Source organism: Rhinolophus ferrumequinum, chromosome 23 (assembly GCF_004115265.2).
Source record: "Rhinolophus ferrumequinum isolate MPI-CBG mRhiFer1 chromosome 23, mRhiFer1_v1.p, whole genome shotgun sequence".
Classification (NCBI taxonomy): Eukaryota; Metazoa; Chordata; class Mammalia; order Chiroptera; family Rhinolophidae; genus Rhinolophus; species Rhinolophus ferrumequinum.
The window spans coordinates 1,132,266-1,158,529 of NC_046306.1; the positions used below are offsets into that span (position 1 = coordinate 1,132,266).

The 26,264-nt window shown below is 61.0% G+C and overlaps 1 protein-coding gene across 1 annotated transcript; it reads left to right on the forward strand.

Annotated features, from left to right (window-relative positions):
* Positions 1–9,149: 9,149 nt before the first annotated feature.
* On the forward strand, positions 9,150–24,494 carry RBBP8NL (RBBP8 N-terminal like). Its single transcript, XM_033094991.1, has 14 exons — positions 9,150–9,278; positions 16,527–16,669; positions 17,732–17,774; positions 18,375–18,470; positions 18,764–18,876; positions 19,430–19,502; positions 19,955–20,085; positions 20,236–20,315; positions 20,520–20,686; positions 21,122–21,836; positions 22,072–22,204; positions 22,693–22,763; positions 22,874–23,015; positions 23,774–24,494. The coding sequence occupies exons 2-14, from the start codon at positions 16,609–16,611 to the stop codon at positions 23,791–23,793; spliced, it is 1,845 nt and encodes a 614-aa protein (XP_032950882.1). The 5' UTR covers positions 9,150–9,278; positions 16,527–16,608; the 3' UTR covers positions 23,794–24,494.
* The last annotated feature ends 1,770 nt before the right edge of the window (positions 24,495–26,264 follow it).

The window sequence follows — 26,264 nt, forward strand, 5'->3', positions numbered from 1 at the left end:
TCCAGGGGTGAGGCTGTCCTTGAAGGAAACTCAGCATCACTGACACTCCCCCCCGCGCCCCACCCCCCCAGCACCAGTGCACAGCCAGGGAAGGATGACACCCAGGTGACACTTAGGGAAACCAGAGCGGGCAGCCCCAGGCCCGCTGGCCTGGTGGCCTATTGGGACACTGGCCCCCCGGATCCCCGCAGGGACGGAGCACATCTTGTGAAGCAAGCGGTGAGGCACGGTGCAGCAACAGCCTGGCCGCCCAGGCTCTGAGGCCGGGCGGCGGGAGCTCACCACCCAGCTCAGACCCCGCTCCAGGTGGCTTTGAGGGGCAGGCACACATGTCAGTGCTGAGCCCTAAGTAGCATGTCCAAGCCTGTCTGCTGAGCCTCAGGCAGCCTGCTGCTGCCCGGACGGGTGCGGGGCCCCCGGGCGCCTCCTGCTGCCCCGGTCTCAGACTCCCGCCAATGGCCTGACATGCAGTGTCCCGCCTTCCGAAGGGCCAGGAGGGTCCCTTCCCCTGAAGAGGCAATCTTTGCTCTGCCTTTGATCTCCCCTAAGCGCTGAGGCTTCTGCTCCGTGTCGGCCATGACAATGACAATTGTTTATTAGTTCTAAAATAGCTGAAATTCATGTCAAACATCCCGCATGTTGGAAAATGTTTATGAAGTGCTATCGCGTTTATGTAACTGCATGTTTGGGAAAGCAGCATAGGACGTAACGGACCACACAGGCATCAGCCCCGGACGGCGAGGGAGGGTCCCCGAGCCCGACCCCATCTCCCCTGGCCCAGCGGGCAGCGCGGCCCCCCCTGCTCCTGGGGCTCCCACCACCTCTCGAGGTCAGGGAACTCCCCCAGGTCACCTACAGACCCATCAGTGTCGGGTTCAAGGCAGGGAGGCGTCCACCCCCCTCCGCTTCTAAAGGCCAGGGGGCCCCTTCCTCCTTGCAGCGGCATTACTGAGGCTTCAAGAGGGTCTCCCCCCGGGCTGGCCCCAGCCCTAGTATGGGGCGGGTACACTGTCCCGCTTGCCTCCCCGGATTTTCAAGTGTCCAGTTCTCCTCCTCTGGATGGCCTTTTTTGGAGGTGGACACCTGGCTTCCTCCCGGGCACAGATGCCGGCGGGGTGTCCCTCAGACCTGAGGGCGAGAGTCCAGCTGGTGGTGCCAGAAGGGCCCTCCGTTCGCTCCTGCTCTGTGCTGCTGCCAGGCAATGGAGCACGTGACAGCGCAGCCCAGGGGACAAGACAGCCATGGTTTCTGCACTCCCGCCATTACCCTTCCCAGCAGGACAGAAAGGTGTCAACAGCCACTTGCTGACATTCCAACAGCGTTATTCTTTGCTTGATGCCAACGGGGCACAGGGCCCGGGTGAGCTGCTCCCCAAGGATGGGGAGGTACAGCCGGGGGTACGGACATACAAGTGTGGCCCGCGTCCCGACCAGGGGCTCTGCTCAGCGAGCAGGAAGGTGGCAGCGTGCCTGAGCCTCAGACTCTCCTCTGACCGGAGCGGCTCCATGCACAGGGATGCTAGGAGAGGCTGCGTTCACCGCCAGGGCAGGACGTAGCGCATGACTGTGTCTGGGGGCGGGCGGGGTGCATCCCCCAGAAAGAGACCAGAGGGCCCCTGGCAGGTTCAGGGAAAGTCCTACGCTGAGATCTAGGGTCCCATGGCTCTACAAGCCCAGCACAGCGTGTCCAACTGAACACTTCAGGTGAAGAGTGCTTAGCAAGATGCCTGCCACTGGGTAAATGCACAACAAAAGTTATTCTTATTCAATAAGAGCACCAACAGCTGGAGAGAAAATGTGCCCCGCCTGAACACCATACTCCAAACAATTGAAAACAGGAACTCAGACACACATACCCGCGCGTCACAGTAGCCACAGGGTGGGGACCGCCCAGTGTCCATCAGACAGGGCTCTATAAACAAAGTGTGGTTCATCCATACGGTGGAATATTAGTCAGCCATTGAAAGGAAATGAAGCACTGACACACTACAACGTGGATGGACCTCACACGTGCTAGCTGACAGGAGCCGGACACAGAAAACCACGTGCTGTAGGGTTCCGCTTACATCCAGAACAGGCAAGCCCATCGAGACAGAGAGGAGCTTGGCCCCTCCATTTGTTCCTCTGCAATGAATCCATAAAATAACGATTTAAATCCTGCACCAGGGTGAGTTACCATCTGACTGGGAGTACACGGTGGCCGGAAGCCTTTCCTTCTGGAAAGAGCTGGGTGACAGCAAGTCATCAGAGCATCGGGCCCAGAGCCGGGCCGACACAGGACTTGTGGAAGGCCAGTTGCCCCCCGCTGTGCCCCCCACCCAGCACGCACACTGAGCCCCCTCTCCTGAACCTGTCACTGTTCAGATGCCCAATACCCCTCATCCTGAAACTGCCCCTTCCAAACCTCCCGAGGAAGACGCTCCTAGCTGGCCCAAAGGGTCATGGATGGGCTGCCTGCAGCCACCAAGTCCATCAAAGGCCGGCAGCCAGCTCCCCACTTTGTCCCTCCAAGACGCTGAGACCAGCAGTGGCAGATATTCTGCTCTCCCTTCCCACATCCTCATTATTTAACTTTTCAGGGGCCATAAAATTCTGACTTTTAATATTTTCAACTCTTGTTTCTCATAAAACAACAGTATTAGTATTTCTTTAAAGACGCACGTACCATGACTGTATCTTTATGATGTGTGCGGGATGCGTGGTGCATGGACCCTGGCTTTCTGACATCACACTCCTGGCCACGAGGCGTGAGTTACAACATCGGGGTTTGACACGGTCTCCCCGTGTGCGCAGAGATGAGTTTTATTATCTGTGATGTGCCAACAGACAGCCCAGCTCGGACTGGGATCAGCGCCACCACGGACACCCCCTCGGCCCTCGGCCTCTCCTACAGCCACGGCCTGAGTCCTGACCAGCAGCGATTACAGTCGCCATCATGCACTCGCGCCTATAAATTCCCAGAGCTCGAGGAAGCCTGAGGCCGTTCTGCGCAGACACGCAGAGTCCGGGAGTGCTGCCATTGGTCTGTCAGACTGTTTATATCTGGGGACAAGTAAGCAGAAGGACAAGTTTTGAACTTCCTGGAGTCAGGCGAGAAGGCCCAGAACTGCTGGCCCGGCTCCGGGTGGGTCTCCAGGCGAGCGGAGCTGCCCAGTGACCAGCACGCCTTCATGGACAGCCCCGCCCCCAAGCCCATGTCCACTTGGCCAACAGGCTGACAGGTCTGAGTCTTCCCCAGCTGCTGACCCCCAAAATGGCAGCAGAAAAAAACAATCTAAGAGCGCACACTTGGGAAGACCCGATGGGCCAGGCACTGTCCGGTCATTCACGGGCAGGTCTCTCGTTTAACCCCCGCACAGCCAGGGGACAGGCACTCCAGGAGCCCCCATGTCCCGAAAAGGGAGCTGAGGTGGGAAACACCCTAGGCACACACGGGTGCGCCCCCAGGCTCCTCTTTGCCCCTCCCCAGAACTCCCAGGAAGGTGTGGGAGAGTCAGTCCAATCCCAATCAGGACCCCAGCCCGTCACTGTGCGGACCTGGACAGACGGACTCTGACCGTCACCCGGAGAAAAGGCAGAAGACCCAGCACGGCCGACACACTACTGAAAGGGAGGAACCAGTCGGAGGACTGATGCCCCGGGCGTCAGGACTCAGTCTGAAGCTGCAGTAACCGAGACACCGCGGTGCTGGTGAAAGAACAGGCAACAGATCAGCGGACAGACTGGAGAGCCCAGAAACAGACGCACACGGTCCAGTCCACTCACCTCTGACAAAGGAGCAAAGACTGTCTCTTCAGCAAACGCTGCTGGAACCACTGGACACCCACGTGCAACAAGACGAATCCACACACAGACCTCACACCCTTCACGGAAATGTATTCACAATGGACCACGGACCTGAGAGTAAAATGCAAAACCACAAAACTCCTAGAGGAAAACAGGAAAAACCCAGACGACCTTGGGGTTGGCGATGCCTTTTCAGATACACCACCAAAGGCGCGATCCACGAGAGAGAAAATGGATGCGCTGAACTTAAAATTAAAAACTTGTTCTACGAAAGACAAATATCGAGAGAATGACAAGACAAACCGCAGATGGGAGAGATATTTGCAAAAGACACATCTGATTCAGGACTGTTTTCCAACATACAAAAAACTCTTAATACTCGATAAGAAGAAGATGAAAACCCTGATTTAAAAAGTGGGCCAAAGACCTGAGCACACCTCGCCCAAGAAGATACACAGATGGCAAATAAGCACAGAGGATGCTCCCCATCTCGTCATCAGGGAAACACAAATTAAGGCAACGAGACAGCCCTGCACCCCTGTCAGGACGGCCACGACCCAGAGCACCGACACCACACGCCGACGGGGACGTGGAGCCACGGGAACCCTCAGTCACTGTGGGGAAAGCAAACGGTGCAGCCGCTTTGGAGGACAGTTTGGCGGTTTCTTACAGAGCTAAACATACTCCTAGGATCCAGCAATCACGCTCCTTGGTATTTACCCAAAGGAGCTGGAAGCTTGTCCGCACGAAACCTGCACACGGACGTTGACAGCAGCTCTATGCACAATCGCCAGAAGTTGGAAGCCACCGGGATGTCCTCCAGTGGGTGATGGATAAACGAACTGTCCATCCAGACATGGAATATTACTCAGCACTAACAAGAAATGAGCCGCCGGGCCATGAAAAGACACGGAGGAACCTTAAATGCACGTGACTAAGCGAGAGAAGCCAATCTGAAAAGGCTGCACCCTGTGTGATTCCAACTACACGACCTTCTGGAAAAGACAAAACCAAGGAGACAGTAAAAGATCAGGGGTTGCCCAGGGTTGGGGCGGGGGAGTGATGGACAGGGGAGCACAGGGCCCTTTCAGGGCAGTGAACTACTGTGTGTGACACTGTAATGGTGGGTACACGACATCACACGTGTCCAAACCCACAGAACGTCCAACACCGAGAGGGAACCCCACAGAGGAGATGGAGCCGTGTAGGATTTAGCGGGTACACACACAAACGCAGGTCACAAACCACCACTGGGCGACATCTTCTGTGTGATGGGCACACAGGATCTCACTGTATTATTCCGTAGTGACTCCACCATTATCTTCTTAGAAACTTCAGGTAAAGCACACTCCTAAATATGGTGTTTCTCTTGATTACTGAGCTTTTCGTGCCACCTGAAGCTTTGTGCCCTCTCTCTTCACCCTGATCCCTGCCTAGGCAGAGGCATTCCAGCTGCACTGACCCAGCCCCTTGCCCTCTCCTCCGAGGCCTACAAGCCGGGCTAGCACATTGGCTTTGGTCTCCCCCACAGCCCAGCTTGTAGCAAGAACCCCAATGACCCACCATCGGGGCGTACAGGAGACACTGCCCTGAAGCTTGTCAGTGGTTCTCATTAGCTGCACATTTAAATAACCTGAAGGGTGTGTTAAAATTCTGAAGCCTCTGGCCGGTCTGCACACAGATGAACAGAGAGCTGCCACGTGACCTGTCACCACCACTCCCAGGCATGTGACCTGTCACCGATACTCCTAGGCACGTGCCCGAGAGGATTGAACACAGGTGTTCGACCAAAAGCTTGTACGTGAACATTCACCGCAGCACTGTTCACAGTGGCCAAAAGGTGGAAACAAGCCAAAGGTCCGTCGACAGATGAAGGTGGGAGTGTGGTGTGTCCCTACGACAGGACATCACGCAGCCTCAGAAAGGATGGGGCACTGACACACGCCAGTGTGCATGGACCTCGGAAACATGACGCTCAGGGAACAAACCCTGATGCAAAGGCCTCAAATGGTAAGATTCCACTTAGGTGAAATGTCCAGAAGAGGCAAATCCATGGAGACAGAAAGCAGCTCGGTTGTGCCAAGGGCTGTGCTCAGGAGGCCATCGCCAGTGAGTGTGGGCCTTTCTTTGGGGTGATGAAAAATGTCCTAGAGTCAGACAGCTGTGACGCTTGCATACGTTTGTGAGTGTACAACTGCCCCTGAACTGTACACGTTACAACAGTTAAAATGCACAGGTAGGCGGTTACAGAGAGAAAGATCTGGCAGCAAACACCGGCAGTCCAAGCAGAGGTTGCCCTGGAAGGGGACGAGAGGTGACAATAAAAGGAGACTTTGGCCTTACCTATAACGTTTTAGTGCTTTGCAAGGTGGGCCATTCTTTGTAGTTCTGGTGTTATCAAGAAGTAATTTTAAAAATAGGGTGTCTACTGTTGAGGCCATGTGAAAGGAGGGTTGGGGGTGCCTCACCCTTTTCCCTCAGGACAACCCGAGTCCCCCTTTCCCTCCCACTGCCCGCCAGGCCCACACCAGCTCCCCCTCCTCCACCCCCTGCGCTCCCCGGCTGTAGTCCTGTAGTTGGGCCCAAGCTGGGCTCAGTCCCCAGCCATCAGGAAGCTGCCTCCCCCAGCTGGGTCATCAGGACCCTGTCTGCAGGGAGGGTGGGGACAGAGGCCCAGACATCACAGAAGGCAGCCTGGCCCCTGGAGGACCCCCTCTGCAGGGCCATATTAATAGGTGACCCATTTATCTGGGAGCCAGGGATGCCGGGCTGGCCTGGCCGGCGGCTGCTCACACCCACCATCTATCAACCCAGTAACACACACAGCTGGCAGGACGCCTTTGAAGCCTTATCTCCTGCCCCTCCCATCACAGGGATAAAAGCCAACAGAGCCGCCTGGAGCTGTTCCGGGAAGCAGGCGCTGGGGGGCAGGGACCCCTCCCCAGCCTCCAAGCCTAGCCCCTCAGGTGTGAGGAGGGCTGCCTGGCCCACTCCGGCCTTGGTCTGCAGCTGAAGAGCTGGCATGGAGCAGCCCTAAGCTCTGACAGCAGGCTCTGCTGGGAGGTGAAGTGAGGGCCTGTGGTGTCATTCAGGTCCCTGTGAGCTTGGACCCGGTGCTGTCTGGGGGGCGGTGCTGCCTGGTTAATGCATCCCAGGCCCCTGCACCCAGGGCTTCGAGAAACATGGAAGAAATGCATGAATGCACGAATGAATGCCAATGAATGAGCGCCACGGTCGGGTCTCATGTCATCCTCACACCAACCCCGCCAGGTGGGAATCCTGATCCTTGGGTTACAGATGAGTAACCTGAGGCTCCGAGAGTGCCCACTGTGTGCCTGACTGTGAGAGCCAGTCTCCTAAGCAGGAGGGACGTATGCATGACAGCCACGCCCACCCGTGTGCCCAGAGCCCAGGACAGAGCCGCGAGGACTGTGAGGGCGAGGGCTGCGTGAACAGACCAACGAGCCAATGAACAGCCAGGAAGGGCAGGGGAGCCCGTGCCACCCACCCTCGCCTGCGGAAGCAGCTGCGCCCTCCTCCCTTCTCTCTCGGGCACTTTCCCCTCCCTCTATCCACAGCTCCCAGAGGCGGACAATGTTTGCCTGATGTCCCTCCAGCCGCTGACTGGCCCAGTGGTGCCGCCTGTCCCCTGCCCCCCCACCCCCACAGGCACTCTCCAGCCAGGTGGCTTTACCCACTCTGTTCCCCCACTGTGTCACCCTCCCGGCCCTCTCCTCCCTCAGGCCTCAATGGAACATCGTCTGCCCTGTACCCCATCCAAGGGTACCCTGACTGTCACAGACCATCCTTTACTTTCTTCCCAACAGCTCTGACTCCAGCTCACTCGACCAGGATTGTCACTGTCACCAGGATCCGCACACAGTGGGTGCTTGGTCAATAGGGACCTCTGTCCTATACTATCAGGGCCTGCACATAGTGGGTGCTCGGTCCATAAAGACATCCGTCCAGTATCACCAGGTCCTGCGCGCTGTGGGTTCTCCATACACAGCTGCCCAGTGAACACACCAGGTGAGATCTGAGGTTGTTGCATCTCCCCATCTCACCTGCACCCCAACTGGTCTCACAAGAGAGGTGCAAGGGGACCTCAGGGTGTTGGTCGCATATCTGGCTGACCCATGTGGCACTCAACAAACACAGTTGCACGTATGAATGCATGCGTGAACATCGTATGTTCAGCGTCCACACACGCCTGGGGTGGAGGGCGTGAGCCTGAGAAGCCATGGAGAGGGCCCCACACATCAGGCTGTGCCCACACTCATCACATCCACTCTCACACGGGACACACACACACACACACACACACACACACACGCACAAACTGCACCCAGCAGACACCTCTCACAGAGGGCCCAGCCAGGAAAGGCAGGCAGGCAGGTGCTGAGCAGGAGGCACCCACAAAGCTCCAGGGCCTGGCTGACCACTACCCCTCCGGAGAGACCTGGGTGGGGCCACCTGCAGCCAGCAGCCAGCAGGGGCCTCAGTGGAGCAGGATGTCCTATGGGACCTCGGCAGGGCGACTGGCCTGGAGCCTGGAGTGCTGAGCAGAGTGAGGACGGGGGAGAGGTGGGAAAGGAGAGAGGGGAGGGGCTGGGGGAGGGGTGAGGAAGTGTGGGGCAGGAAGGCAGGGTGGGGGGCATGTGCAGGTGGTCGTGGGGTGGGGGTGGGGAGTGGGTTGGAGGGGGCTGTGGGGCACGGGGTGCAGGGGCAGCCGCAGTCTCAGAGGCCAGCTCTTTTCTGCATGAGTGGGCTACTTGTCACCATACAGTGAACAAACACGGAAAACCACACCTGGCCCCTCCTGTGCCCCTGGGCCCAGCCCCACTGGGAACCTGCCCTGAGACCCCAGAGATGCCCACCCATTGGGCCACCCACAGGCCTGCTTGTTCTCCTCTGGGAGGGACAGAGGGTGTCCCCCAGACCCAGCAGGGCCACTTCCAACAGCAGCTCCAAATTTCTGGCTACAGAGCTCTGATAGGACAGGCCCTGTGCTCATTGCCCCAATTTACAGGCAGGGAAACCAAGGCCAGAAATGTCTGCCCGTGAGCCAGGCTGTGAGGCAGGAGGGGCCCGGGCTGCCCACCTGTGCCCTAAGATGACAATACCAGGGTCCATTCCCTCCTGCCCCAGCACCCTCCCTGCCTGCCCTTTGTGTCTGCGGCCCTGGATACTACTTGTTAATTGGCCAGAGGCGCAGGCAGAGATATTCTGGGGAAACAATTCCATCTCTATGTGGGTTCAGACCCAACCAGTTCTGCCACTTTCTATGTGATGGCAGAACCCGTTGGGCGACTTTGGGCCGTCTCTGCCTCCTTTCTGCTCCTGGCTGGGAGAACCCAGAACCTGTCAAGCGGGTTTGGCCAAAATTGTGTCTTGTTGCCTGTGCAAGTTCACACACTGCTCGCTTCTATCTCGGGCGGGAGCGTTCCAGCTCGGCAGGAAGGTCCACGGAGGTCAACACGGGCAAGGGGCCATGTGAGTACCTGAGAGACCCCAGCAGTCGGAAGTGGGGGAGGGGCTGGGGTTGCTGTGAAGGTGGAAGCCCTGGCCCCTGCTCCCTGGGCAGGAAGAGGGCAAGAGGCGGGCAGGCCAGGCTGACAAGAGGGGCAGAGCCACCTGCTGGAGGGCACCTGGTTCAGGCAGCCAAGTGGGGGAGGGGCCCCGTGGGCTTCCCAGGCAGAGGCCTGGGTGCAGAGGCAAGGCTGGGCCTGGCACCGCTGCACCAGGAACTCTGTCATCTGGTGAGGGTTTTGGGGGCACCAGGAATTAGTAGCCAGGCACTCCATCCGGGACCTGTCCCGCTGCTAGACCCCCCGGGACATAAGGGGTGCAGCCGTGGGGGTGGTGCATGGTGCAGCCGTCCACAGCTCAGTGCTGGGCACGGTGGGACATGGCTCCCCATGGATTGGTGTCTCTGGCAGGCAGTAAAACTGGCTGTCAGGGGCCACGGGTCCCGCTCAGCTCTGCCCCGCCAGGCCTCAGGGAGGCAGCAGGCAGCCCCTCCTCAGGGAGTCGGGTTGCAGGGCCCGCTGTTACCTGAGCCACAAAGCGACACCTCAACCACCCAAGAGCGCACCTGCCTGTTCCTCTGCATGTGTGCACACGCATGTGGGACACACAACTCCGTGTGTATGTGTGCATGTGCACACGCATGTGGGACACACAACTCCGTGTGTATGTGTGCATGCATGCACATGTGTGTGCTGCTCTCCCTGGGCTCGTGCACTGCTGTGTGCATGGCAGGGAGGCGGCTGAGGGGGGTGCACATGTACGTGTATTGGGGCGTGCACTGATGTGTCTTAGGAAGGTGTTAGGATCCTGTTGCGTCCATATGTGTGCATGTGATCGTCACACACGTGCACGTGTGTCATGGGTCTAGTGTCTGGCAGGTATTAGAGATCTCCTGGCAACGACACCTCTCTGGACATGACCTGCCCCCCTGAACTGGCTCAGAAGATCATTAGGAGGCCCTGCTTCTGCCCTGGCTGTGCCCCCAGTGAGCTGGTGACCATAACAGATTAGATGGCGTCACTCTAAGCCTCAGGTCCTCATCTATATGTGGGGTTGCCATGGCCACTCCACGGGTAAGCGTGAGGACTCATGACTCACTGCATGCAAAGTGCCTGTCAGGTGCCTGGCACGGGAGGACTCCCAGGCTGGCACCTGACCACCTGTCAGTGGGTGGGTCGCTGGAGCGCAACGGTGCTGGAGGAGTCCCACGGTGGCACAGAACCCCTGGCTCCGGGAGCGTGGGGCAGAGCACTCCACCCCCATCTGCCTTGTGGGTAGGGACACTGAGGCTCAGCCAAGGGAGTGACTGCCTGTCACCGCGGGGGTCCCCATGGAGGGTGGACAGAGACGGTGGAGCCTCTTACCTGCTTCGAGCCTCAGGGCCCGAGTCTGTGGAACGGAACAATGAGCACTTCCTCAGAAGGGGTGTGTGCTGCGCCTGGGCGTGCAGTGGGCGCTTCATAAACTCACACGCTGCCCACACTCACCGGGCTCTGATGTGGGCCTGGCCTCAACCAGGAGGTCGGGGCAGGCACTGTCCACACGGCTCCCTCAGAGAAGCCTTGGCGCCCCTTGGTGCCCCTGCAGGCGCCTGAAGCGCTGGTGCCTTGCTCGACACAGGGGCATGTGGGCACACTGCTGTGGTTCCTGCGGCATCGCTGCAGTTGTCTTGTGAGCAGATGGACAGGCAGGCAGACCAATGGCAGAGCAGGGGAGGCCCCAACCACGGGAGGTGGCCAGCAGGTGAAGAGCCCAGACACTGGAGGGGCCCAGGGGCCCCAGCTGGCCACACTCTTGGGCTTTGCTGCTCAGCCAGCTGGTGCCCAGTCCAGGCCGGGGGCCACAGCGGGGGCCTCGCTGCCTTCCTGTGCGTGGGGGCCAGGCGGCACCTGTCCTGGACACAGACACCAAGACTCAGTGAACCCTAAGTATCCACGCAGTGGGCAACTGTCCAAAGATGAGAGTGTGCCATCACTGTTGGAATCCAAGACCTCTGCCATGAACTTGGGGAATGGGGGTCTTGTCCTTCTGCGAAGGGTCTTTGTGGCGATGGGACTTGAGCTGGTCCAGAGAGGAGGGGTTCCGTAAGCAGCACTGCTAGCCCCTGGGGTGGCCGCTGGTGGGGGAGCGCAGGCGGTGGACAAGGGTCTCCATCTGTAGTTAACTGGGCACTCTGACCCGCCTGCGCTGATATGTAACACTCAGACGGTGTCACCTGGACATACTTAACCTGGACAGGTGTCACCTGGACACGTGTTACCGGGAAGGGGATGGGTAAGTAGTATTACCTCCAGATGAGGGAACTGAGGCTCAGAGAGGTAAAACCACTTGCCCAAGTTTGCACAGAGGGTGAAGGCAGGTTGGGGGCCCACACCAGGGCTGTTGGCTTTCAGCTTGGACCCCCCACCTTTAGCGCTCTGTCCAGGTTGACTGTCCATGGTGAGTGGCGGGTGGGTAGAATCATGTTGTGGCTGACCCACCTGCTCCTTCCGGGGGCTCAGCCCCAGCAGAGACCTTCCAGCTGGACTGTCCATAGTGGGAGGGCCACGGAACTCCTGGGCCTGCGCTGGGACCCTAAGGAGCCAAGCTCAGGTCTCACCCCCACCCTCACCCCAGCAGGCAGCTCAGGCCACCTTCTCCTGTGCAAAGGCCCCCCCAGACCCTGTGGCAGCCCTCACCCCAGGCCTTGGCATCTGTGCCCAGAAGCACACAGGCGTAGGGGAGTGCCCACCTCACCCTCAGAGTTGCCTAAACCCCCAGCCCCCTAGCTGCCTTGAGCTCTCCTGACAAGCACAGGCCAGCCTGCTGACCCCTCAGTGGGAGGCTCCAAGCCGGGTTCATCCCACCCGCCGCCGCCAACTTCCCAACTTCCCCGAAGTCTGCAGACTTCCCCCTGGGTGGGTACCCGCATCCCTCCACCTCCCACCCGGTCCCAGCCCTCCCCAAGCACCAGGAGGGTGAGGCCTGGGACAGGGTCTGCCCAGGAGACTGACTGTCCACTTTGCCTTGGCCAAATGCATTTCTGCCACCCGCCCTCCCGGGAAAGCCACACCATCCCCATCGCACTGCTGCCCATGGGCTGGGTGGCCCTGAGCCTCCCTGGGAAACGAGGGTCTCCCAGCAGGCTGCACCCCTTCCTGCTCTGCTTCCTGCCCCACGCACAGTACTGCCCTAGGGCCTGGTCCATGCTGTTCTCTCTGCCCAGCATGCAGGAGGGTGTCTCTTGCCATCCTTCAGGGACCCTGAGAGGAATGGCCAGGTGGGGCTAGACGGACAGCTGGGGACACAGAGAGGAGCATGGGGGGTGGGACCCAGCTGACGGCACCAGAGTGACAGCATCAGGAGCAATGCCTGCCTCTTTCACCCAGAGCCTGCACAGGCCTCTCCCTGGCCCATGGCACCAGGGGCTCCCTGGGGCGGCTCCTCTGTGGGCGTCAGCTGGGCGTCGGCCGGGCCCACTGTTGGCGCTGGGGGAAGAGCTGCCTGTCAGGCGGGTCTGGGTGGAATTTCAGGTGCCCTGGCTCAGCTTCTCCCCAGCCCTCCATGCTTGCCTGCCAGAGACCTGAGCCCACAGAAGCTCTTACCTCCTGGGAGCCCTACCGCAAGATAAAGGTCGGCACAGCTAGCATAGCACAGCTACCAGGACATGTCCCTGGTCCACGCAGGGTGAGGGCACAGCATCCACAGCCCCAGAAGCAAGTTCAAACCCCGCTCCCACCTCCCGGTGGGCAGCTGGAGGGGCATGACCTGATCTCTCTGGGCCTCAGTTTCCCCATCTGGAGAGTGGGGTCTTTGCAGTGTGGTCAGAGTTAGATGGGCTGTCAGACAGTGAGGGCATCAGCGTGTATGGTGCTCAGGAAACACGCCGGGTTCCCACTCCTACCCCACCTGCTCAAGGCCTGGCCTCCCCCAGCCTCTGGACTCAGCATCTTCTCTCTTAACCTGCAAGGACAGGTGAGCTCTGGCTCCTGGCCTGGTGATGGGGACGCTCCCAAGCCTCCGCATTCCCAGAGTCCTCGTGTACCTGACACAGAGCCACCACGCGGGCACCCTCACTTCCCCAGCCAGCACTCCAGGGTGTCCCAGAGCCCAGGCAGGTCTGAGAAGCAAGTTTGGGGAGCCCCGCCTTCCCACCACTCCACCCTCCACCATACTCCAGCTGGCCCTGCCTAGCCGGCCCGCCAACAACGCAAGATGCAGGACCGTACTTTCCTCTAGCAGGGCCCAGCCCAGCATCCAGGAGCCCTCTTCTCTGGTGCTCTCACACTTGACCCTGGGTTCAAGGGCCCGGCTGAGAGCCAGACAGGTTCTGGCGGGCAGCCCCAGCACATGTGCACCTGGCCCCTGGCCTCTCTTGGGGTTACAGGGCCTGCTCTTCTCAGTCAGGACACCCCAGCCCCAACCCCCAGGGCCCCTGCCACACCTACTTCCAAGAGCCCAGAGCAGTTGTGCCTCATCTGTGCCTGGTGTACATGAATCCGAAGCGGCTGGCTTTCAGGTCTGGCTCCGTCCTGCAGTGTCACATGGTGATAGCAGTGGGGGTGGGGGAGCAGTCATTCCTCCACCATGGACATTTGCCAGCTGGCATTTGGGGGATTCCAGTTTGGGGCTGTTCTGGAGGGTGCTGCTGCAACTCTGGGCAACCTTTGAAATGCACATGAGACTGTCTCCTTTGGTGGCCATGGTGAGGACTCAGGCCTGGCCTCCTGTGATGGGCCCAGAGAGGATTTTCAGCAGAGGTTTCAAGGGCCTGCTTTGCCACTGTGCAGAATACACTCTGGTGGGACAGGTGGAGGCAAGGAGCTGGGTGCAGTGGTCTGGTGGCAGTACCAGGGTGGCAGTCCCATGGTGGTGGTTCTGTGTGGCAGTCCCATGGTGGTGGTCCTGTGTGGTGGTCCCATGGTGGCGGTCCTTGGGTGGCAGTCCCATGCAATGGTCCCATGGTGGTCCCATGGTGATGATCCCATGGTGGCAATCCCATGATGGTGGTCCCATGGTGGTGGTCCCAGGGTGGCAGTCCTGTGGTGGTGGTCCCGTGTGGCTTGGGCCTGGGTGGGCATTGCAAAGGAGGAAAAGGTGAGATTCTGAACATACGTAGAAGACAAGCCAACAATTGGTGCTGATGGGTCAGTGTGGGATGCCAGGAAGAGACCAGTTGAGAGTGCCAGGAGCCTGGCCATCTGTTTGTGGGGTCCAGCGGTCTCCCAGGGCTCCTCAGGCTGAGGACCAGGTGGGTCCCTCTGACCTGGTTGCAAGACCCAGAAGGGAAGAGGGTGGGCTCTGGCCCTGGGCAGGCAGGACAGAACCCATTCTCTTTGTGAGACTCAGGGCATGGGTCCCCTCATGCATAGAGTGGGGCTGGTAGCAGAACTCAGCCCTACGGTGGTGACAGAGGGGCTGGGCTCAGCCTCAGAAAACACAGGCAGGGGTCAAAATTAACATCGACAACTACTCAGCCCCAAGGTGGGAACTGGGAGAAGGAACACTGGAACCTCAGCAAACCGCAACACACTCACACCCCATGTGGTACACACACTGCCCAGCCCGGGACGGGGCATAGCCTGAGGGAGTGGGAGCCCTGCATAGAACTCTGAGCCTCAGAGGCTCCTGGCACCCCAGCAGCTGGCAGTGCCCCCTCTCCTCACAGGAGGAGCCGGAAGGAGAGCTCCCCAGAAGGGCCCTGCATGTTGCAATCAGCTAATGGGTTCACACAGCGTGTAATGGGTGCCCTAAGCCACTACAGGCCAGGCAGGCCAAGCCTCCTAGGCCTGGGGCCAAGTTGCAACCACAGAAGGAGGGGAGAGGTGGGGGTGGAGAGGAAGGGAGGGGAGGAGGCAGCCACTCCTGGACGCCCACCTGCTGGGGCCTCTCTAGTCAGGTGGGGTCTCAGAAAGGTCTGGAAGGGTGTGAGGATGAAAGTGTCCAGACACCCCCCCACACACACACACACACACACATCCCTTTAATTCTGGCCTGTGTGAAGGTACAGGGGCTGCCTGGTGGCCTCAAAGCCATAGTGTAGGAGGAGGCTGCCATCAGGGTGGGGCTTCAGTGAGAAGGGTCCTGGTGGAAGGATGGGCAGTGATGGTGACGGTGACTGGTGAGGTCTGCCTGGTGACGCATCTGTGCTGACGTGGCTCTGTGAGGTTTGTGTCAACTCCCAGCTCTGCAGCGGAGTGGGCACCATCTGCTTCCCCCTCTCCAGTAAGGATGACAACAGAAGGTCGCACAGGGAAGGGGGTGGAGGGCACTGGTGGCCTTGGTACCCCAGGACCGGTGCCCAGCCGCCACAGCAGTCTGCCACAAGGACCAAGGGGTGGCACCTGGCACCACGGTGAGGAAGCTGCCGCTGAGCTGAGCCTGGCCTCCCTCCTGCCCCTGCAGGACCCCACAGGAGGCTCACAGGTGCCCAAGAGATAGACGGGCACTGTGGCTGCCTCCACAGGGAAGGAAGGGCAGCATGGCGGGGCGGGTGCTAACTGCTGCCACACGGAGGGTAGGTTTGTGTGGCTCTGGGCTCAGGCTCTCAAGCCCACACTCTCGGTTTCCAGTAAACGTTTCACAGTGGTGAAACACAGGCGCAAAAAAGGACACCGCCCACAGGGATGGCGGGTGGGCTTCCATCAACACAGTACACATGGTCACCAGCTCCTGGAGGGGAAACGGCCGGCGGGGCCGCAGCCCCTGCCCAAAGGGCCATCCGTGTCCTGCGAGCACCTGTACAGCACACTGCTGGGTGGTCTTTCCCGTTGTGTGAATACGTCATGGCTCACTGACCCACAGCTGCGGGGGCAGGGGTGTCTCCAGTCTGGAGCCTCACGAATACATGTCAAACGTACTGTCGTGAGGCCGGCACCAAGCAGGAGCTGGCGCCTTTGGGGACCTGCTTTGTGCTGGGGCTGCATTAGGGAGTGCAGATTGAGTGAACGCGCCTCCCCTGCACCCCCCTCCAAGTTCCCCTGCAGGACGTATGCTGAGAACAGGGCAGTGTCGATGAGCCCACTGGGTCCCCCAGGTGGACGTGACCCAGTGGGGTGTGTGGAGTAGCCCACAAGGCAGGACTCCCCCCTCCAACGTGGCACTGGTTCTGCTCCCACACCTGTGGAGACGGGCAAGCACCTCCTCTCCGGGCAGTGGCCCATGGCTGGACCCTGCAGCCCACCGGCCTTTCCCAGACCAACAGGACCCCTCTCCCCACTTCCTGCTCCACAGGCTAGAAACAGAGGGGCAGCAGGGCTGAGGGGCCCTCCCTGCACCTGAGCACAGACGGGCCTGAGCCAGGGCCGTGGGCGCCATGGAAAGCTTCATGGAGTCGCTGAACAGGCTGAAGGACATTCATGAGAAGGAGGTCCTGGGTGAGTGCCATGGGAGCAGGGCGGGTAGGGGTGGGCCTCTGCAGGTGCCTCGCACCTGGACCAATAGTCTAAAGGCCAAGGCCAGGCCAGGGTGCTCCTACATGTCACCTCCATTTTCACCAAATCCAGGACCTCACCTTCTAGGCCCAGACAGAACTGACCCAGAACCCAGAGCGGCAATGTGGCCAGGGGCCCGGCCTCTAACCAACCTCCCCGAGGGTGGCCCTACAGGGCATTCTCCCAAAGGGTCAGCCCACGTCAGAATGCAAATCAAAAGCCGGGCCTGACCGCAGAGAGCGCAGAAGCTCTGGCCGAGATGGGCCCCTCACCCAGGGCGGGGGATCTCAGCGGTCCCAGATGTGAGACTCCACCTCTAGGAATGGGAGATCACGGGGCCGGAGCCCATCAGGGGTGTTCCGGGCATCGAGCTGAAAGGCTCTGCTTCCCTCCAGGACACCCAGGCCCAGCATTGCCCTGGCCGACACACCTGTCCAACTCCCCACCAGGGACAGGGCTGAGCCCCTGCACACCCCACGCTCCACTGCCCAGGCCAGTCCCTCCTGAGACCTTGCCACAAGCGCTCACACACCCCGAGGGCCCAAATGGCCTGGGTCACCTTCCCAGAGACCCAGAGTCAAGGGCTGTTTGGGCTAACAAGCTCAAGCCGGACCACAGTGAGGTGACGAGGACGGGGTCTGCTGGGCTCTCCCCCAAGAGCCCGTTTTATTTACTAGCAGTACCCAAAAAGAATGTCCCTCCCAGGACTTGGCTAGGTGGCTGGTCACTCCCAGCTTTGGGGTCGCAAGCAACCTCCAGAGAGACACCAGAGCCAGAGAACCCCGGAGAGGGCAGAGGCTGGTCCAGACCAGCGGTCCCAGGCAACCCTGAAACTGGCACCCCACTGTGTGGGGTGGCCTTGCGGAATCAGTGAAAGGACCTGGACAGGGGTGGGGTGTGGAGGGTGCCCTGCCTGACCACCAGGGAAAGCAGGTGCCCTGGGCTCTGCTGCAGGGGTGGTAGCAGAGCTGGGCCTAACCCTCTGCCCTTTCCTCGCTCCTCCAGGCCTGCAGAACAAGCTTCTAGAACTGAACTCGGAGCGGTGCCGGTGAGTCGAGATGGGCGCTGGCCCAGTGGGAGGCAGATGAGAAGGACAGCGGCTCGCCAGTTGCTCACCTGATCCCCCGAAACCTCAGGGTGTCGCCACCTCATGATGCTCAAGGGGAAACCGAGGCTCAGCTAGGTGGGGGTGGGGGAAGCGCTGGTCTCCATCATGCCTCTAGCAGCTGGTGGAGCCAGGACTGAACCTCCAAGCCCACCAAGTGAACAGATACCCTCCACGGGGCTGGACAAGCCATGCCCACGTACGACTCCTGCGGTATCAATAATTACCAACAGGGACATTCACAGTGAGACCTGGAGGCCTGCGGGGGCAGGTTCCCCATGTCCCCATGTCACAGACAGAGCTGCAGCCCTGTAGCACTACTCGTGACATGTGGACAAGACAGAAGTCATCAAGGTGCCCGGGAGTGCTCACGTTATGTGTGCTGGGTTCAGCACTGCCTTCGCAAGGTCCCCCTTCTCTAGGAAGTCCCCACAGTGGGTGCACCCAGCAGGACCCAGCCCAGGACCATGGGAGATGCCGGCCGGGGGCAGCGTGGTGTCCCTGAGCAGAGCGGAAAGCCCACCTCAGTTTGTCCCCCCACAGGGATGCCCAGAGGCTGGAGGAGCTGTGCGCCAAGAACCAGCAGCTCAGGGAGCAGCAAAAGGCTCTGAAGGAGAACGTGCGGGTGCTAGAGAACAGGTGAGCCCAGCACAGGGCCACCTGATGGCCACGCCCATGGCGCGTGACGGCGGGGCAGGCTGGGGAAGATGAGAAGGGTTCCATGGAGAAGAGTCTAAGATGCTCTGGGGTTAACCCAACCAGGTAGCTTTCCCAGAGGCTTAACGAAACAGCATTTTCTAGGTTCCTTCCCAAACCCAGTGGGTAAGGGATGAGGTGGGGCTTCCATGAAACACATCCTGGAAGGGTCCCCGCGCCTCCATGGGCCTCGGTCTCCCCCTCAGAGCGGCCCCTTGCCTCCCTCGCCCCCACAGGCTCCGGGCTGGCCTGTGTGACCGCTGCACGGTCACCCAGGAGCTGGCCAGAAAGAAGCAGCAGGAGTTTGAGAGCTCCCTCCTCCAGAACCTGCAGCACGTCTTCATCCTCAGTGAGCCCCCCACTGGCTGTCCCCTCCCGTGGGGGCGTGGCCACCAGGGCCTACTCAGCCTGACATGGGGTCGCAGGGAAAGGGGAGAAGGCCATCGTGCTGTCGGGCGGGCACCCCGCACCCCGATTTGCAGACAAATGGTACAAAGCCCCCAGCTGGCCCCGGCATGTCCCTCACTTGCTGCCACTTGGGCTGCGGGCGTCCCTGCCCTCTCAGGGCCTCAGTTCCCTCTTCCCTGTGATGAGGAGGAGTCCCTGAAGTCCCACCGGTCCTGCCAATGAGGAGGACAGGCCCTCGTGCCCCTGGATGACATCCCAGGGACAAGCTTCTGGAGGGGCCCCTTTATATTCCACGTTCTCAAGGGTGCTGTCTCCTCAGTCACATGCAAACATCCCCTCGGGCGGCAGGCATTTAGGGGCACCTACTGTATGCCAGGCCCTGGCCTGGGGACAGGACAAGGGGGCAAGGAGGGGGACTTCCCCAGAGCTGTGAGGACCACCCCCCTGCCCTGCCTCCCCTCCCCCAGTCCTTCGCTAATCAATGCCTTTTGCAGCCAATGAGATGACCCGGCTACAGGAGGAGAACGAGACCTTGAAGGAGGAGGTGACCCGGCTTCGGGGCCCGGGGTGAGTGGGGAAGGCGCTGGGGGCCTGAACACCCCATTGCCCCATACCCTGCCCACATCAGGCGCTGGGCACACGTCCATGGGGTGCCAGGGGAGGAGCATGGGGTGGCAGCCCTGGCGTGGGGTCCCACGGGCCATGCACCTCAGGGCCAACTCCCGACCTCCACAGTTACAGGCACAGGTGCCTATAGAAGGACAGAAGCCCAGCGGACATGCTAGGAACAGGGCTGGGTCCCCAGGGCCCACTGCAGCTGACACTTGGGGCTCCGCCAGGGACCGCTCAGCCCTGCAGTGTAAGCCGTGCTGGCGGGGTCTCAGGCAGTGTCAAGAGAGTTATCTTCTGGGTCCCCTGGGTCCCCCTGCAGCGGTGGCCGGGCCCCGAGGAGGCTGCCCTGGCCTTTCTGATCGCCTCTGGAGGGTACTACCCTCTCACGCCCTCCCCTCTGGAGACAGGCCCACGCCCCAGTGCAGGGAGGGCGCCTTGGACCCCACCTCGCCCCTGCTGCTCCCCTCCCCTGGTTCCCGGAAGGCTGTCACCGAGAAACTCCCAGGAGGCCACGAGGAGGCCGAAGACGACCACCCAGGTGCGAGTCGTGGGGAGAGGCTGTGGGCAAAGCGGAGGCTGGCAGTCCGGGCATTACAAGACCAAAGAGCGCTCTGGCCGGGGTGGGGCTGAGCTGCTGTTCCCCTCAGCACCTCCCAACCTGTCCTGCCCACTGCTTCTCCTCCCACAGAAAAGTTGGGGTACAGGACGTCTCCAGTGGCCAAAATCTCCCCAGGTGCCAACCCACCTGAGCCTCGGGCCCCAGACATGGTGAGGGCAATGGACCCCCAAACCCACTCCTCTCCAGCAGGCAGCCGCGCCCCACGTATGACATGTGCATCCTTTGTGCTGGCGGATGTGACGTGGTGGAGGCGAGGCTCAGAGCGGGTGGGTGGCCTGCCCGAGGTCTCCCAGAGAGCACGGGTCGAGGGCAACAGCTGGTCCCCCCCGGGCTCACCCACCTGCCCTGTGCAGAGTCCCCAGCGCATCTCCAACCAGCTACATGGGACCATCGCTGTGGTGCGGCCAGGGGCCCGGGCCTGCTCTGCTGACCGGGGCTCCACTAATGGGACACCCCCGCTGCCACCTGCCAGGGGCAGCCCACCCAGCCCATCTTATGAGCACAGCCTGCCCCTGGACAGGTGAGGCCCTGCCCACCGCCACCACCAGGAGTGACCCCAACTGAGCAGCTGTCTCCAACTCAATCCCACCTGTAGGGAGGGCCCAGAATCCCCCCTCTACCCCTCCAAGAGGCCCTGCCCTTCCTGAGCCTGACTTTCCCGGGTACCCCGCATGTACAAAAGTCCCCACGTGCACAACTCCTCAACGGCCAGAGGGGGGCAGGGGATGCTGGGGGAGGAGATGAGGCCACAGAGCCCAGGCCCCAGCTCACCACTGGCCAGGTCACATGGCTTGGCTACCAGGGCTGAGGGCCAGGAGCCCACCTCTCCCCTACCTGCCCTACAACCTGGGTGGGTCTCCTGACCTCTCTGGGCCCCAAGTCCTCACCTGTAAAATGGGGGCTGACCGTGGGCTCCTGTCATTGAGCTTCTCCACCACTCCTCACGCCCCCACAGCTTCCTGCGGGCCTCTCGGCCCTCCACTATGACTTACGAGTCCCTGAAGCCCTCCCTCCAGGCTGACCGCCTCTGCCTCACGAACCGCCACCTGTCCCTGCACCTTCGGAGCCCCCACAGCAGTCCCCGGGCCCCTGCCACAGTCCCCAGGGGCCCCCGGCCCGAGGGCCTGAAGGCCAGGGAGGCGGAGGCCTGGGAGGATCCCCTGGGCCTGCTGGGCCTGCCGGGTGCCCTAGTGGACATGCGAGATCCACGGCTGGAGGGGGCGCTGCATGTGCTCCTGGCCCAGCAGCTGCGGGCTCGGGGGCAGGCCAGTGGTGCCAGACTGAGGGGCACACCCAGGCTGCGGGAGACGCCACCCTCCCCTCCAGTCGGCTCGGACTCCGAGGGCCCAGAGGGCAAGGCAGCCGGGGCAGCCCTGCCCGGGGGGCAGCACCCACAGACCACAGGCCCAGGCAGCCCCAGGGGAAAGGAGGGCACGGCCACACAGCACCATGCCCCAGACAAGCCCCTGGACCTCTCGGAGTGGGGCCGGGCCCGGGACACCCCCAAACCCTCAGGCCAACCAAGGTCGCTCAGCCCCAAAACTGCTCACACTCCCAGTCCTGAGCCACCCCAGGGGGCAGAGCCACCTGCCCAGTCTGGACCCTGGGAACACAGCAATGGCACCAAGGGGGCCGGAGCATCAGAGCTGGAAGATCCCCCCACTCCCGAGGTGAGGCTCAGCCCTGTTTTTGCCCCCGATGACCCCACCCAAGCCAGCACCCACCTCTCCCCTCTGCGCCACCAGCCAGTCCCCCGTGAGAAAGCCTGGCTGCCTGATGACACTAGACGACATGACTGACCCACCAGCTGCAGCCCAGCCAGGGTCCCCCGGCTGTGTCCAAGGCTGGGTGGGGGCACGGCAGTCACCTCAAATGAACTCAAGTCACTTCCTTGCTCACCCCTAGGACCCCCCACACCCTCTCCCAGGGCCCCACCCTAGCCCGCCCTCTCCAGGAGGGACAGGAGATGAGTCCACAGAGCAGCCAGAGCGGCCCCCCCACCCGCAGAATCCTGATGTTGATGGCCACCCAGGTACAGGTGAGTATCAGGGGTCACAAGAACCTAGCAAGTGGGGACGGAGGGTGGTCAGTGTCAGCTGGGGATACCTATCCCAGGATATCTATCCAGCTCAGCCCCCGGGCCTGACAGGCCAAACCCTGGGTCCAAGGCTTGGTCTCCCACCTGCGACCCCAGAAAGCCGTTGGTGGCCCAGGGTGGGCGCGTCTCTGACCACAGGCAGTGAAGGGAAGAACATCCTAGCAATTAGGGCTTGGGGTCAGGAGGTTAGCTCCCCACTACGCTGCAACCAAGCCAAGGACATCCCCACTGGTGGAGCCACTGTCCCGACACTGGGGACACTGGGCCTGGGATCGGCCCTAGGACAGGTTACTTGGCCCCTCTGTGCCTCAGTTTCCTCATCTGCAGCATCGTTGCCACTCATCCTAGCCTGGCAGGCTAGAGAGGCTTATGTTTCCACTAGACCCCCGGCCACCAGCCTGGCCTGACCCACACCCTGCATCCTGCAGAGCTCAGCAAGCCAGAGGTGCAGCAGCCAGTGTCAGACGAGCCGGATGAGCCAGACGCTTCAGACAGTGAGGTGGGTTCCCAGCCACACACTTGCTAGGGTGGGGGTAGTGGCTCCAGGCCAGGGTTGCCCCAGGCTTGGAGGAAGGGTCCTTGCCCTGACCACACCCCCACACTGCACAGATGGGCCTGAGTCCTGAAGCCAAGGCCCGAGTCACACTGAGTATGCCTGGGGAGGAGCCCAAGTGTTTCTGCACCAAGGAGCGCGGGCGGAGCCCACAGCAGAAGAGGAAACGGGCCTTCTCCTCTGACCTGTGGGACAAAGGTACTCTGCCAGGGGAGGTGGGGGGCGGGCACAGCCACTTGTGGAATGGCACCATCAAACTGACTGGAACCCAGAAACCAGCCCTCCCAGAGCCGGCCCTCAAGAGGAGAGACCAGGGGTCAGGCCTGGGTGAATCCTGGCCCCACTTCCTCCTCACTGCTAGGCCTGGTCAGTCCCTTCAACCTGGAGGGTTGGGGACTCCTGGACCCTCTTGGCCACCTTCAAAGAGGAGCAGACGGTGGTGCAGCCCTTGGGGCATGGAGTGTGTTTGTTCCCACCAGGGGAGCTGGGGGCTGCTCAAATGTTTGTCAAGGGTAGCACCTGTGGGCCCAGCCCCTCCCAACAGAGCAGCAGAAGCAGCGGCCCAGCCAAGGGTATCAGGACCCCCCATTTCCTCTCTGGCTACAAAAGCAGCTCCAGCCAGGCCTCCGGGTGCCTGAGAGAGCCTTTGAATGAATGCCTGAGCTAATAATGGATGCCGCCCTGGTGTTTGTCCAAGCCTGCACTAGGTGGGCTGGGCCGCGGCCGCCACAATGCACCATTGTTGCTGGGAAGGTGACCACGGCTTTTGTTTGCTCGGGCGAGCAGTAGAGGAGGCCAGCACACCTGTCTGATTTTGAGGCACTTCCTGTTGGGATCATTTGGAAACCATCCTGGTGGGTGCAGTCCGCAGGGAGCACCAGTGTCTGCCCCACTCTGCACTCTGACACGAGGCCACCACCATTCATCCTGGCCTAACCTCAGTCTGCTTTCCACAGCCTCAAAGAAGCTGTCCTGAGACACAAGGCAGCCAAGGGGCCTGAGAGCCAGAGGGACCCCGAGGATGGCAGCCCCTCACCCAGCAGCAGCAGCTCGGAGGAGACCTAGCTAGCTGTGCCCAGGGCACTACCGCTGACCCAGATGTACTTCCCACCTGACTGCCCACAGCCAGGACAGCCCACACCACCAGCCTTGCAGGCAACCCGGCTCAGCAGACGAGGGGACTGGGTCCTGGCCATATCCAGAGGGACTGGGAAGGCTGAGAGCTGGTCTCTAGCTGGTCTTTCAAACCCCTCCTTCTCCATGAATTTCAGAAGTAACCAGCTGGACCTGCTGCCCTTCTCTCCCGAGTATCTGCTCCCTTCTGGGGAGCAGGGGTTCAGGAGGCACTGGAGGCAGGGATCCTCAGGCTCCCACCCAGCCCAGCCCCACCCCTGCAGCAGCAACACCCTCCCACCCCCTCCCACCCCCTGCCTCTCACCCTCCACCACCTCTGACCATCCCAGACTCCCCTGGCACCCCTAATTCCCAGGGCCCTAGAGCCTGGCCGCCCCTTCCCTGACAGGCACAGAGCGCAGAGAGCGGTCTTGGGCGCCCCCTCGTGGAGCCCTGCAAAACAGTGCTGGGCGTTGAAGGTGTGAGGGACACAGGAAGCAGGCGGGCAGTGGTGGGGTGCCTTCCCAAAGAGCGTCGCCAGGGCACTGGGAGAATAAAGGTGTAAAGAAGGATGGCGTGTGCAGCTGGCGGGGTTGGGGGTCAGCCGGGCCTCCACCTGCCTGGGCAGGCGATTCAAGAGGCTCTTGAATGCATCCAGAGTTGGGTAGGACACCGGAGGGCAGGATCAAAAGAAGAGCGTTGCAGGGACAGGGAGCCCTCTGGGGAGGGTTGGGGGAAACAGAATGGAGAATGTGCATAGGCCTCAGCACGGCCCCTCACTGCTACCCCGAGTCCCTGGGCCCACACCACACCTGCCACTAACCAGCCAACCCTCTGCATGACCACAGGGCAGCCCAGCCAGGATTCTGCCCTCAGCACTCAGGCCATTCTGCCCCCTGGGACATTGTCACTTCAGAAAAGCGTGTCTCACAGGCCTCCAGGGGAGGAGCTTAAACAGATTCCTGGGCCCAGATAGACACACTGAATCAGGATTTTAAAAGCTCCCAGGGGAATTCTGTACATATGTTTTGAGAACTGGTCCTTCCAGGGCAAAGGCAGGACACGGGGCAATGAGTGGGCTAGGTGAGGCCTGGGGCAAATTGGGAGCACAGACCTGACTAGTGGAGGCACTGCTCCCTACCTTGCTGCCTGCCGGCCCCAGAAGCCAGAGGGACTAAATTCCCCAGAGAGAAATCTAAGGGTGTGTGTGTGTGTGTGTCCACGCATGCACATGTAAAATATCCCAGCTGTTCCTAGTCACTTTGCTTTTATTGAAATCAAGTAAAACAGAACCTGGGTGCACCATTCACACCCGACCTGCAGGCCTGGGTGGTGGAGAAGCTTCGTGGGCAATTTGGAAGGGCAAAGGGAAAAGAAAGGACAGCCAGGGCACTGGCAGATGAAGGTCAGTAGGAGGGGAACGCCAGGGTGGGAGGTGGGTAAGGGGCCTGCAGGGGGGCCTGATCCATGGTGACGACGACGACTGCTCCCTCATGCCACTGGCGACCAGAGACTCGCCCACCCATTTCCGTGAGGCACTTCAATGCCGGCCTCCCCCACTTAGACAGGAGCTCGCAGGCCAGCACAGAAGAGACGGTAGACAGTGTGCAAGCCGGACAGTGAGCGTGCAGTGGGCAGCACACACAAAGCACTCTCAGAGCTGTATAACCAAACGCCAAGAGACCTGTTTGCAGCCACTCGGCAGCCCAGCGTGGGTGACGTCCCGACAATACCTGGGGTCGAAATCACTAGCCCCACTCGAGACATAAGTAAGCCCACAGGCAGAAAGCTAGACAGAGCCGGCGAGTGGCACAGAAGTGGCTGCAGACACTGCTGGGGTACTGGGGTCCAGAAGGCATCACCTGAGCATGAAGCCACTGCCTCTGAAGTCATGGGGACCCCGGTACAGAACAGGAAACAGGCTTAAGTCACTTGGCTGCAGAGTGAAGTACAGGACTCTGCCTGGGGCTGAAGGCCCAGGACTGCCCCAACCCGCCTGCCTTCCCGGGCAGGTGCCTTCTCCCCTCAGACCCTGGTGTCCTCTTCAATGCGGGAGGCCACGTAGCACCGCTGGCCATTCCCGGGAGCCCTGAAAACTGAACGACCTCCCACCCGGCAGGTGGCAGAGCTTCACCCCGCCCCACCCGCTCCCGCCCCGCACAGACACTTAACCGCGAGGAGAAGTGCCCTGCAGCCTAAAGACTCAGGCTCGACGGAGACTGACCACGAACACCCAGCCGAGCAAGAGCCCGGCTTCCGAGGCGGGCACTCGAACCTGAGCCAGCGCCGCCGCGCGGCTCCGGGACCCCTGGGGCTTTTCAGACCCGCCTCTGA